Source organism: Sminthopsis crassicaudata, chromosome 4, assembly GCF_048593235.1.
Source record: "Sminthopsis crassicaudata isolate SCR6 chromosome 4, ASM4859323v1, whole genome shotgun sequence".
Taxonomy (NCBI): domain Eukaryota; kingdom Metazoa; phylum Chordata; class Mammalia; order Dasyuromorphia; family Dasyuridae; genus Sminthopsis; species Sminthopsis crassicaudata.
The window spans coordinates 224,198,302-224,212,847 of record NC_133620.1 but is presented as its reverse complement, the minus strand read 5'-3'; the positions used below and the strand labels follow the sequence as shown (position 1 = coordinate 224,212,847).

General features: G+C 36.3%; 1 protein-coding gene across 2 annotated transcripts in view; it reads left to right on the top strand.

Annotated features, from left to right (window-relative positions):
* Positions 1–811: 811 nt before the first annotated feature.
* ZNF292 (zinc finger protein 292) overlaps positions 812–14,546 on the top strand; it is an 85,535-nt gene continuing 71,800 nt past the window's right edge. The window contains exon 1 of one of the 2 annotated variants that reach the window (XM_074310340.1): positions 812–1,013. In XM_074310340.1, the coding sequence (XP_074166441.1) occupies positions 846–1,013 (168 nt within the window). In that variant the 5' untranslated portion in view covers positions 812–845. The remainder of the gene's footprint in view (positions 1,014–14,546) is intronic. The other variant, XM_074310341.1, reaches the window with a different exon arrangement.

The following is a 14,546-nucleotide window of genomic DNA, read 5'->3' as shown; positions in this document are numbered from 1 at the left end:
CCTGATAAGCAAATGCTACAAATTTGAGTTCAATTTGTTTTGTTTATCTCCAGACTTAGAAAATTAATTATGTAGATTATTCTTGTTTTCAGCCTAAGGAAGGTCAGTTGTTAAAACAGTTACACATCCCTGGAAGTAGACCAACACCGGGAATTTTGATCGCAGCTCATTCCTTCTCCCTCCTGTCCCAGGGCAATGTGTGGTGACATTGTCCGACATTAGTTCATTGGATCTATCTGGGCCTCAACTTTCTTCTCTCTAAAATGGGAGGCCTGGCCTAGACAGTCTCCCAGAGCTCTACACCTGCGCTCCTATGATGCTAAAGGGTTTGATTTTGACTCCTGCACCTCGTGGTTCCCACCTTTGGGTGCCAGCCAAGGGCTCTTTCCCTTTTTTTTATCTTCTTGTCTCTGGCCTGCACATCATTAAACAGAACCCGGCGGCTGCGCACAAAACCCTCTCGAACCTCAGTGTCCCGCTCGGCCTTCGGGGAGGAAAAGAAAGCGAAGCCTAGCTCGTGGAGCTAGCGAGGTAGGCTCTTTCCCCCTTGGAGCGATCACGTGGTGGGGCGCGCGCCAAGCCCAGCTCGGCCCACCCCATTCCGGCCTTCAGGCCCCGTCAGCTAGAGGAGCGCGGGGTAAATCAACCGCCTTCCTCAGCCTCTTCCCCCGCCCTTTCGCTTTCCCCTTCTCTTCACCTCCCGGCTCCCCCGCGGCTCCCCCGCCTCCTTCTTGCCAGAGTACGTGCTCGGCGGCGTGCAAGCGCGCCCGGCACGTGACCCCGCCGAACGTGGCATTGTGTTATCACGTGACCCAGGTGCGTACGCGACGGAGCGGGGTGTGAAGATGGCGGACGAGGAGGCCGACCAGGAGAGCCTCAGCCGAGGCGGCGGGGGCTGCGCCGCGGAGCTGCAGCGCCTTGGCGAGCGGCTCCAGGAGCTGGAGCGGCAGCTGAGGGAGAGCTGTGGGACAGCCGTGGAGGCAGCCACCGAGTATTGCCAGCAGCTGTGCCAGGTGAGAGTGCCCCGAGGGCCCCCTCCCCCTTCTCCCCGCCCACCCCCCGGGCTGGTGGGGAAGCGGGTGAGCGAGAGGCGGGCTCGGAGTGATCCGCACTGCCCGGGCATCTCCGTGGCTGCCGCCGCGGCTTAAGGGGGAAGTGAGGCGGGAGCGAAGCTGTGGGGAGAGCGCCTTTGTGTGGCGGTGGCGGTGGAGGCGAGGGCTCGCGGCCGTGTGCTGATGCCTGGGGCGGGGGGGGGGCGTTGTGGGGGGAAAAGGGGGCTGAGGTCCTGGCGGAAAACGTTTCCCGCTCCCTCCCCCATTAGTTCGGGAGTGCGCGGCGGACTAGGCGGGAGGTATTCGGACCGCGACTGAGGAGCTTTGCCCGCCTCGCCTCGGAAAAGGGATAAAGAGGCGGGGAGAACGGAATGGGATGCCTCCGCCACTGCCGCCTCTCCCGCGACCACTATAGCGCTGCTCTTATTGTGCTCCGGGGATTACGGCGCCCTCCGTTTCGGTTTCCCTCCCTCCCGGGCCTCCGCCCCCTCGGTCAGATGGGCGCCTCCACCCCCCACTCCCCTCCCCGGCCCTAATCCGGCCCGCCCCCGGCCCAGTCCTCGCCCGCCGTCTCGGGGGCCTTTGTTGTGGGAGTTTCGCCTGTGGACTGAAGGGGCCTTTGTTGCTGGTCGGAGGAGCTGTCCCCACCGACCCCTTTCAGCTCGGCCTCCCGTTGGGTGAGCCGGTGAGAGGGGCGGGGGTTGGCCCTCCCGCCCTGACTGGCTGTACTGCTGCTGCTGCTGCTTGCTGCATCCCCTTTCTTGGACTGGGGCACTTAGGAGAATGGAGGTGTCCCAGAATGGTCTCTAACCGGGGAGAAAAAGGGAAATCCCCCTGCGGGTTCTACCTTTCGGAATAAATAGCCCGCTTTCCCGGCCATTCCCTTATGGATTCTGCTAGATGCTTTATCCTATTTGTACTCTTGGTAGAGTGGCCCTTGTTGTGTACTTTTTATCTTGTACTGTTTAAGCTTTTCTCTTCCTCTTACAAATGAAAACCTGCTCTCCAGTAACTGCTTTCTAACTAGGACTGGAAATGCAGCAGCATTGTGTGTTTATGGTAGTTATCAATGCAGGGACCGAATTCTCCATTAAAGACCTCTACCACCTCGGTGAAATATTTAAAATATTCTCTCTGGGCAAGTAATGGTATGCTCAATTAAGATTTAATTTTAAAGTAAAAAAGAAGTCAAGTTACATGTAAAATGGATGACTTTGAAAATGTTTTTAGAATTTCTGAGCTTGTATAATATGATGGGAAATCCTTATAAATGAAAGTCTACGTTAAATTTAAGAAAGTCATTTCTGTCATGGAAAGCCTTTGCGTTCAGCATTTAAAGTAGATGATGTTTTCAATTTTCCTTTACATGCTATAAATGGAAGGGTCTAGACATGTGCATGCCCACAAGCGTTTACTAATTGCCTACTCTATGCTAGATACTGCCTTAGGTTCTGGGGATTAAAAGAAAGGCAAAAACGGGACACAGTCTCTAACCTTAGAGAGCTCAGTTTCATGGATAAAGACCACATTTATTAACCTAAACTTGTACCTAGATATCCAAAGCCGTTATCCTCCGCCCTACATTTAGATGTTGACATAAATGAATGATAAAATCAGAGATTGAAACCCGGATTTAAAAAAATTATTCCTGTTACTGAACTTGGCATTTTTACTTAACTGCACTATTTATTTTAGCATTAAAATTTAGAAGAAAATTACTAAGAGGAAGAATCTAATGGTAGATTTAATGCTGAAATGGGCTTTAACTGGTGATGTAATCCATCCCATTGCTGAAGAAATATTGACAACTCTCCCTGCTGCCCCCCCCCCCAAAAAAAGTTAAATGACTTACTTAAGATCTACTCGATTGTAAGTGATGGAGACAGGATCTAACTCCAAATCCTGTCTTTTTCCTCACTGAATTACTGTGTAGGATTAACAGTTATATTGGATGGTATTCTTACCAAGTACTGTCTTCCTCTTTGTGTGTACCTATTAAGTGACACAAGTTATTATAAAACTGGACAAAGAATGTAAGCATGAAAATTAAATGAGAATTTTTTAAGTTCTGCCTTCCAACTTAAAAAAAAAAAGAAAGAAAGAAAACTCTTGCTTTTATGAGGAACTTTTTCCTCAGTAGAAGAAAATTGAATCCTTAACTCTAAATTGTATCCCAACTAAATTATTTAAGTTTGATTCATTCAGTATTAGTGTTTGGATTGTGCCATTTATTGTAATCCTTGTTTTGAAGATAAAGCTGCTGTCCAGAGAGGTTAAGCACTGTATCCAGGGTCACTATTGTAACTAGAACTGAGGTCTCCAGAGTTCTATTAAGTAATCATGAAACATATGATGTTCCTTCTGAAACATTTGATGTTCCTTCAGGGTTTAAGGGGGGGGGCGCCACTTCTTGTATGCCATGTTTTGTTTTTTTTCCCCAGTGTACTTAAATGGAAATCTACATTATTTGAACAGTCAGAAAGTGTTTCTAATTCTTGATTGTATCTCAAACATTTTCAAGATTCAATCTAGAATAAAAATTTCTGGCTTGGTCTTTATTGGTTCCATTAAGTGAATGAAAATAATACAATAAATTCCATAGTTGCCTGTAACCATTATTAAATGACTATTTGGCTATGAAATTAAGCAATGTGGTGTTTAACAGGTCTAGAATTTATTGAAGAGCAAAAATAAGAAGACACTGCTGGTTCTTTCTTTCTAAAAATCTTGAGAGTTTCATTTAAAATTTTTAATTGAACTTTCCCTGCCAAACCAAGACACTTTGTGAATGTCAAAAATGAATGTTTTCAAAGTGCAATGGGCTGCTGGATTAACACCTTGTTTCTTGCCATTGATGCTTAGTGCTATTGTGTAATTGTCATCATTGCACTTGATAAGTTCTGCATTTTATCTGAAATGTTTTGGGAGATTTGGGGAATCTAAGGGGAAAAAACCACAGGGAAATCCCTAATCTTCAAATTTTCTCATCTATCAGGGTAAACAAATCATTAATGATGATTCTTTGATTTCTGAAGTAATAGAAAGTCCACAGATATTTAAAAAGATTTGTTACACAATTATCATTTGACAGTTAATCCTATGTTTTCACATTAAAAACGTCCAAATTTTTCTTGTTTTAGATGATGCCTTAAACTTGGTGAGAATATGGGGAAGGGAAGGAGTGGTCATGAGTACTTTATAACAGCTTATATTTCTATTTAAAGGTAGCTTGTCAATATATAGAATTTAGAGCTGGAAGAGACCTACCACACAGCATGTGCTCAATAAGAATTTGTTGAAATTGATCTGACTATGTTATTAATGCCATTAAAAATGGAATCATGGGTAAAGTAAGGACGATCAAAATTAATTGTATTTATTTGTCTTGTCAGGATAAAAATGTTCACCAAAGAGAATCTGAAGTACAAAAGTTCCAAACATAACATTTATTAGCAAAGTTAGCAGTTGCCAGCATTAGAAATCTGTAATCCATCAGTGACCCAAAACACATTTTAGTAGAGCCATCTCATATATAGTTAGTTACAACTACCATTGTGATTAATTTATAGTAGAAGTGGAGTAAAGGTGTAGGATGGACTTATATTTAACATTATCATGGTGATTTGCAAAAAGGAGTTTTCAAAGTTATCTCATAATCTGAATCCTCATTCACCCTTCACAGAGGATATTATCATATTAACATAATGAAAGGATATTGTAGAATCTGTGAACTAAGTATCCTATCAAATATATGGTCTCTATTATCTGTTATTCAAATGACAATGTAAATTCATGTCCTCACTATAGTGGTATTATAGCATATTATTCAGTTAAAAGTCAACAGTAGGATTTATTTCTTTTATTTATTACAGTGAAAAATGAAACATCATCATACTTGACCTTATTTGCTATGTGAAGGAAGAAAAGAGGAAGGACATAGTAGTAGTAGTAATATCCCTTAATTCTGTTTGGTTTCATATATAGGTCTTGGAAATCACACAGAAAGATTCTCCATAAGCCACAGACTGTCATAACTAAGCTAAGGTATATGTAGATGGAAAGAATGTCTTGTTTACCAAGATGGGGAAACTAAATTAAGAAACTTCTTCTTTCACCATTTCCAGAGACAGACATTTTACCTGTCTTCAGACTGCAGGAGCACATAACATTTCCAATGAATGATGGTCTAGTGGCTTGTTGAGAGATTCTAGACACTTGTTATATTGCTTTAGGCCTGTCTGACTTTATATCCCAATTTGGAGTTTTCTTGGCAAAGAAACTGGAAGGGTTTGGTATTTCCTTCTCTAGCCCATTTTACAGATGAGGAAACTGAGGCAAATAGGGGTAAGCATAAGGTCTGAGGCCAAATTTGAACTCAGGAAGATGTGTTTTCTGACTCTAGACCCATCACTCTATCCTACCGCTGCCCTCATCAAACACCTAAATCTGAAGTCAAAATTTAGAATAGCAGATTAAAATCCCAAGAAACTTCTTAAACAGCAAAATTTCACTAGTTATAATTTAGGGCTTGCTGCTTGTTATTTTTCTTATATCTTAACAAACACCGAGACCTTCTATTGATCTTTTATAAAAGTAAGATACCTGGATATGATTGGGAAATAAAGACTAGAGGAATCAACTGAATTAAAGTAAGAAGGTTCTTATCTCACTGAAATTTTTTTTTAAAAATGAGTAATTTTTTAGAGAAACACCTCTTAGACAAAGTACTGCATATTTCCCCTTCCTCAGTGTAAGATTACAAAAGAAATTTCCTAAGACTTTGAAGAGTTAAGTGGAAATTCACCAAATACATATTAACTAATCAACTGATAAAGAATAATTTTGATCTAGTTTAAATAATCTTAAATAAAAATTGCTTATTATTTAAAATTTAACTTGCAAATTTCTTAACTTTGGCTATGAGAGGTCCTAGTTCCTTAAACTGCAGCACTACAGCTTCACAACATGTTGTCAGCAGAATTGGTGAGATCTTATCCTTCCAGAGAAAGATCTAAGAGGATGTGGCTACTCTTCTCTCACCAATGAATTGTTAATAACATTTTCTAATTTAAAACAAGACATAGCCTATTAAACAAGTTGCGGTTTTCAAACAGTAATATTGTATAACAAAATTATAATCTTAACAGCATTCAGGTAAAAAGGGAAAGGAAAGTAACTTGTCTTTACAATTTTTTTATTCAATTTTCATAATACAAAAGAAAATTTTGTGTGCCCAATATTATGTATTTAAAATATGAAACTTATTACTATTCAGGTGACAATAATTCAGTAATGCAGTTTAAAATTATCTTATAGAGAAAAATAACTGCTCTTTTGGAATTTTACTAATCATATCCAATGACTTTAAAACAGTATAGAACTATACAATATGGAGTAAAGTAAATTAAAGAAGTGACAATAGTTCATTTACATAGTACCTTATAGGCTTTTTTCTAGTTCTTAAAAATACTAAGGAATTGCAGAAGCTTATTTTCTGCAGTATTTTGTAATGTTTAAATTTTGATTTCTCAGTCAATACTTATTACACAAAACCAATTATCACAATATTGTCCCTTTTTGGGGGGGCAGTCTTAAAGGCTTATAAATACATAGTTCTTCCAATTTCTTTCAAGACTTTTGGGCAATTAGAATTGTTTTACAGTCACAGTTTTTGTAACCATTAATCAAATAGCACTCACTCAGCAGGACTATAAGTTTAAGATTTTTCCTGATTTCTAATTGTAATGTCACAGATTTCATTAAGCAGGATGACTAGAGAAGAAGGCGCCATCTTTTCGAAGTTAACCTCTTTTATTCTAGAAAAGCATTCATCCATTCATTTTATAAAGGGGTTTATTTGGCAATGAAGAGAGAGGGAACAGCCAGAGTCCAACTGTGATTTTTCAATTATCATCTTTCTGTATGAAAACAACTTTCTCTTTGATGCTGGTATTTAAATGTGTAAAGAAATTTGTAAAGATTTTTTAATTTGACTTTGAAAGTTCTTAATTTACAAAGTTTGTAATATTTTCTAATTAATCTAAACATAGATTATTATGGTATGTAATTGAGAAATTATGAATTTCAAATTTGTCTCATCTAAATAATTGATTTTCTAATGGTTGTAAATTAACAGAACTCTTCATCATACAATTTTTGTTTTGTTAGCATTTTAAATTTTATTTATATTAATAACTTTTTATTTTTCAAATACATGCAAAGATAATTTCCAACATTCACCTTGACAAAATGTTGTCTTCCAAATTTTTCTCCCTTCCTCTTTCCCCTGACCCCTAGAAAGAAAGCAATCCTATAATAGGTTTATTGAGACATTTGATTTTTTTTTGATTCAGTGAAATCAAATATAGCTATGTGATCTCTAATGTTAACAATATAAAATGTCAAGGATCATTACTTGCTAGGATTTTAAGTTTCAAAGCCAACTGTTTTCATTTTTGTGCTTTAATTTTTCAAATTTACCTGTTGAAAAGTAATGATGAGACAGTGAGCATTCCATTGATTCACTTACATGTAAATTAAACAAAAATATCTTTTGACAGTATGCTTAGACAAATCCTTTGATTTTTAAAGAAACTAATATAGACTTCTCTAATAAATTTTATACCACTTTTCCTAACTCTTTGATAGTATAATAAATTATTGTCCTTCATAATCTGTTACAAAATTAGCCTCACTGTCAAAGGTCAACAGTGGTTTACATTAGGAATATCCTTTTTTTTGTAGCATAATAATTTCTTTATAAATTTTCTGCTTTTATTAAAACAGAAATATTAGCAATAATAGGAATTGCACTTCTGAAAAATGGTCTGATATGAGTATACTTTTCTGAAGATTTCTAGCTATAGTTTTTTTTTTTTATTTCTGATAAAATAACTCAAAGGCTAAACCCATTTGTTTTACCTTATCCTAAACCTTTATAACCTTCACAGAAAAATATTAAATTTTATTTATTTTTCAGTTGTTTCCTGATTTTAATACAAGTTGTTCTCTCTCTGGGAACCTTTGGCATTCACCTTCAATTTGGGGGTCCCATTGTAGGTTATCAGTTCCTACCAGTTCCTATCAGTTATGAGGGTTTGCTTGGGGTCTTCAAGTTGTTTAAAAACAATAAGAAACCGAAGAGTAAATAAATTTCATTTTATTCCTTTGGAGACTAGAGATGGTCTAAAACTTTTCCTGTTCTCTCTTCTAATTAAAAAAAAAAAAATCGCATTTCCATCCTCCCTGAAGGAAAGAAAAAAAACTGACATTCCCTTTAAGTATGGTTGTTAAGTGTACCTTTTGAAATTTTGTAATTTACTCTAAAGTTAAAACCACTTCCACGGACTGACACCCAAAAACTCCAGACTCAGACTAAAAAACTGAGAATGCTTTGGAATTATTTTGAAAAAGTGGAAGTGATTGATTGCTCTTGCTAAATTGTTGAGGCTCAAGCAATTAGCTAACTAACCTCAATCTTTAATTCTCCAATATATTGCTTTAATTTTAAATTAGAAAATTTATTTAATTTTAAATTAGAAAATTTATTTAATTTTAAATTAGAAAATTTATTTAATTTTAAGCTCTGATTAATAGAATTATTTAAAATTGGAGTTTATTGGTTCTCCAGAAACTTATCAAAATATTCAGACATCTAAATTCTAATTTAGAAATTTTCATTAGAGAAGTTAATAACTTTTTTTTCCCCACTCTAGTTTTTGTATTTGTGTTTCACCTCTGCACCTTTCAATATAGCCAGTGTTGGAAATGTAGAGAGAAAAGAGAGTGGTATTTTCTGAAGATTTGAAACTTTCAGTTTTTTACAGCCTCCTCTAATTGATCAAAACTGAAGAAAAAAACTAGGTTAAATTATCAGGACAATCTAAACTCTTGAAAATACCTGCTAACTTGGATTAGGACTAGGGACAGATAAGATAGTGCAGATAAAACAGAAAAACTTCCATCCCCTCAGGAAAACTACCATCAGCCAGTCCCCCTTGTTCTAAAGAGGTTAGATTCATCTTAGATTCACATAGAGGAATAGGGTGAAAGTAAAAGAAAAGGGTAGGCTCAAGACAGAATAATCGGGAGTGGAGTTTTTAAGGAGCAGTGGACATGTCTTTGGATCATTTGTTTTGGATAAGATTGTTCTGGGGCAGCTAGGTTGGTTGCCCAGTCGATAGAGCACCAGCCCTGAAGTCTGGAGGACCTGAGTTTAAATCTGGCCTCAGACTTAGTTAACACTTCCTAGCTGTGTGACTCTGGGCAAATCACTTAACCCCAATCGCCTTAGCAAAAAAATAAATAAATAAATAAACAAACAAACAAACAAATAAACAAATAAATAAATAAATAAGTAAATAAATAAAGAGTTGTTTGGTGTCTATTGTTGATTTCTCTTATTTGAAAAGAAAGGAGAAATTAAAGCTGATGAGCAGTCCTGCTTTTACAACAAAGAGGAAATTACTATTATTCCAATCTTCACCCCTTGAATTGTGCTTTCTTTTAAAAAGTTTTGCTAAGTTAAAAAAAAAAAAAGTAAATGTAATGTTTTAAGACCTACATAGAAACAGATATACTTTAGCAAAATCTTCCTAATTTACACCCTCCCCCCCAAAAAAGGGTACAAAAACTGAGTCACTGCTAGATAGAAGACCATCCCTCTGTTCCATTTTTGCTAATGTATATATACAGAAAAGGGGGGAAAAAAAAAAAACCCGAGAACTGACAAAAACTGAAATTTAAAGTACCTTTACCTAAAAAAGACCTTATCATCTTATCCTGACTGAGAAGAGCAAAAGAGAATTAATATATTCCTTTAAAAGTGGACTAATCTAATTTCAACATAGTGGAGGTTTATCTTTGCCAAGAGAAAATTTATAGAAGGAGAATCTAGCTTCTGGGAAATCCTGCTAGTGGTTTTCTTCAGTGAGCAAGTCCTGGGGACTGGAAGCCCTTTCTCAGGTCCCATCTGGGTCACCAGTTGCCTTGCTAAAAATCTGAGATGATGAGAAACTGAGGTATAAAAGTCCCAAGCATAATCTATTTATTGGTAAGGCTAGCAGTTGCCAATAATAGAGATTTGTGATCCCTCAATGGTCAGAAATATTTTACAACTGACAGAACAATCTTTTATATAGTTGGTTATATAAGGGTCAGCAATACTAAACTAAGATTGTGATTGGAATATAGAAGAGGTGGAATAAAGGTTTAGGGTGAACTTACATATGATGTAATCATGCTAATTTGCATATAAGCTCAAGGTAAGGGGAAAACAGCATCTTCTGGAAAGTCCTATCTCAGTAGCCTCTTATACCACAGTGGTGCCCTTTAGAAAGATAGAGCATCTTACACCATAATCTAAGCTGTAACTCAGAGAAAATGGGAAATGTAACTCTCATAAAGTCGCACCTCCTATTGTAAATCAAATTGTCTTTTAAAGCAAATTAATTCCTAAATCTCAATAATTGTTTTAGAACAAAGTGGGGAATTAGTTTTTAAGTTTCATAGACTTGAGGTGATAAATGTCATTGAACTTCCCTGAACCTTCATTAAAAGTTTAGAGCATTATGAACTAGACATGGTATTCATATGTGGGGAGCCATTGGAACTATTTACTTAGTTCTATCATTGTTTTACCAATGTAGTACACTCATGAAATGAGCAGGACCAGGACATCATTATATACTTCAACAACAATACTATATGATGATCAATTCTGATGGACGTGGACATCTTCAACAATGAGATGAACCAAATCAGTTCCAATAGAGCAGTAATGAATTGAACCAGCTATACCCATCGAAAGAACTCTGGGAGATGACTATGAACCACTACACAGAATTCCCAATTCCTCTATTTTTGTCCGCCTGCATTTTTGATTTCCTTCACAGGCTAATTGTACACTATTTCAAAGTCCCAATTCTTTTTGTATAGCAAAACAACTCTTTGGATACGTATACATATATTGTATTTAATTTATACTTTAACATATTTACATGTATTGGTCAACCTGCCATCTGGGGGGCAAGGGGAAGGAGGGGAAAAATTAGAACAAAAGGTTTGGCAATTGTCAATGCTGTAAAATTACCCATGCATATATCTGATAAATAAAAAGCCATATATTTTTTAAAAATAAAAATAAAACCAGAAAATAAAAAAAAAAAGCTAGTACACTTGTATCTCTGGAGGAAAGTAGATGCTGTGTTTAAAAATAAATCATAGTGATGCTGAGCTCTAAAATATATTCTATTCTAAGGAGTATATGACTTAATACAAATAAATTTCCACTGAAAATAACAGCATTCAGAGAAATTTTTAAATATTTCATTTTTTTACTTTAGTAGGTTAAAAGACACACTGAGGCAAGATGACCTAATTTAGCATGTTACATTTAAACTAAGCTTTGGACCTGTGAATGAAAATGCTGCATATCTTATTTTTAAAACAAGATTTCCAAATTCTTAATAAGCATTTGCTACATATAAATTACTATGTGAAATTTTATAAAAAGAATGACAAGTCCATGACTTAAGGAGTATGTTATAGTTAAAAGACTGAAACATGAAAATTCATTTGAAATTAAAGTAATTACAAGATGCTCAAATAAATGAAAAGTGAGTTGATTTCAGAAAAATTTGCAAAGCCTGGCATGAACTGATGTAAAGTGAAGTGAGCAGAACCAGTATAAAGTTGTAGAGAATCATAAATATATGATGAAGAACTGCGAATGACAGCTGTTTTCAGCAATACAGTGATCCAAGACAATCCCAAAAGACTTATGATAACCACTTCTAGAGAAAGAATAGATAGTTTCTCAATACAGACTGGAGCATACTATTTTTCACTTTTCTTTTTCACCTAGGTGCAATCACAAATAAAGAACTTTGATGGAGAGTAGTGAGAATGTTAACTGTTAGAGTACATTTAGAATTAGAATAAAAGAAGGTCATTAGCAGATTGATGGATTTTTTATGGAAGATTTGTGGGTAGACTTTGATAAGAGTATGACTGGATAAGAAAAATTGGATGTGGCTTTATCTACCCACTCCAATCCAGTAAACATTTATTAAGAGTCTACTTTGTGCCAGGTACAGTGCTAAATCTGAGGTACAATTACTAAAAAGAAAAGACAGTCTTACAATATAAAGGGAGGAGACTACACACCAAGGAGTCAGGGCAGAGAACAGGACAGTAATGGCTATCTTGTTTCATACAGCTGAACCAGGCAGAGCAACAGATGCAAAGGGGAGTGTGCTGGCTCTAGTTTTTGCTCTCTATAAAGGAAGGAATTGGGAGGAGTTTGATAGTGGAATTCTTGACTTTACATTGATTGCTCTGCTCTAAAACCATGTGTGATCTAAGGACTTCAGGTTCTCTGCTTATTTTGAAAATGAAGCTTAATACTACATAATCATCCAAATTCATAGAGCTACTGTTTGTTTTAATTGAAAGAAGATAAATAAACTACTTTGCTAAGAGTACAGCCTGGACTGTTGTGTATATATGATTGCTCCTACATCCTGTTTTGTGTTTTGCTACGTAAAATAAGTTGTCAATTAAAATAAAGTCTGGACCTATGATTTTATTAAAAGAAAATTCCAAGAGGAGAAAACAACCTCTACCAACTTAAGCAGGTTTGGAAAAGGAGAGGGTTAAGACTGCATGCCAGTCAACAGTGGGATCAGCCCAGAAGTGGCTACTGCACTTCCAGTCTGGACAAGATTTGAAAATCTAATCTTCCCTGCTTATTAAAATTAACATTTAGTTCTTACTGTAAACCTTTTCCCTAATCTATGTCAACAAGCTATTTTTTATACCTTACATACCTTACAGTGCTCTTATTGTTGGATCTATATAGGATTTATAGAATTTGATAAAATTGCTTTGAATATAGAAGCCAGATAAAAAAAAAAAATTACCAAAGAACAATTTCCCCAAGACAATCTACTACCCTCTTCCTCTGACTTCAGGTCTGATGAATCTACCTACACTCTCTGTCTCAGAAAAAAGAAGTTTATAAGTATATTTATAAGCTTTCTAACCAACTGTTATCTGGAGAACAGACAATCTGACACTCTTTCCCCATGTGAATGATAAAGCCAAACTCTTTTGAGTGTTATATACATCTAGTAAAAGTAGAAATGGACGCGAACTACACATTGGATGGGCAGACATACATCAGTTATAATTTGCATTATATATAAAATGTCCAGATAAATTGAGGTCATAGAGCAAAGAAAAGTTCCTTTTAATACATTTTAACTTTAAGTGTAGATTTATGCTTTTTTCAGATTAATTGATTCCCAAGGCAAGAACTTGATCTTTTTTTAAAAAATTTTTTTGTTTATTATAGCTTTTTGTTGACAGAACATATACATAGGTAATTTTTCAACATTGTTCCTTGTAATCACTTCTGTTCCAACTTTTCCCTTCCTTCCCTCCATCCTCTCCCCTAGATGGTCTGCAATCTCATACATGTTAAACATGTTAAAGTATATCTTAAATACAATATATGTGTACATGTTTATACAGCTCTCTTGTTGCACAAAACTATCATGGAAATATCCAGGGAATATGGCAGGGGTCCTGTACTGAATCCTTTATTGTTTACTACAGTGTTTATCAATAATTTGGATAAAGGTATGTAATAATAATATAGTAATAATGACCAAATTACTTATGACAGAAAATAATTTGATATGTAGCATTTTGTGACAGTAATGATAATACATGTGTGTTTCTAATACTAGGTTAACTCAGAACTTTTTACTTTAACCAGATAAAACTAGATTGAGCTAGTTTCTGACCCTTACCTGTCTGTCTTTTTAGCGCCATATCATGTATTATGTACATGCTATACATATAGTTCATTTCTCTCCTCTTTTGCTGTGTTTCTGTTTTTTTTTTCCTGGTAGTATTTTATTTTTATAAATATGACATTCATTTTTGTAAAACTTGGTATTCTAAATTTTTCTTCCTCCTTTCCTTACCTCCCCTTTCCCCAAGACAGCAAGCAATCTGATATAGGTTAAATATGTGCAGTACTTTTAAAACATTTTATTTGTCATGTTGTGCAAGAAAATCAGTCAAAAGGGGGGAAAGAAACCACAAAAAAGAAAAAAAAACATATAAGCAAAAAAGGGGAAATATTATGCTTCAATGCACATTCATTCTCCATGATTCTCTCTGGATATGATTGGCATTTTGCCATCCGTGTTTATTGAACATGCCTTGAATCATTGCATTGTTGTAAAGAGCCGAGTACATCACACTTGATCATCATATAATCTTCTTGTTACTTAGTGTATGATGTTCTCCTAGTTCTGCTTACCTCACTCAGCATCAACTCATGTAGGTCTTTTCCAGGTTTTTCTGAAATCAGCCTCCTCATCATTTCCTATAATACAATAATATTCCATAACGTTCACATACCATACTTATTCAGCCATCCTCCAATTGATAGACATTCATTTCCTTTCCACAACAAAAAGA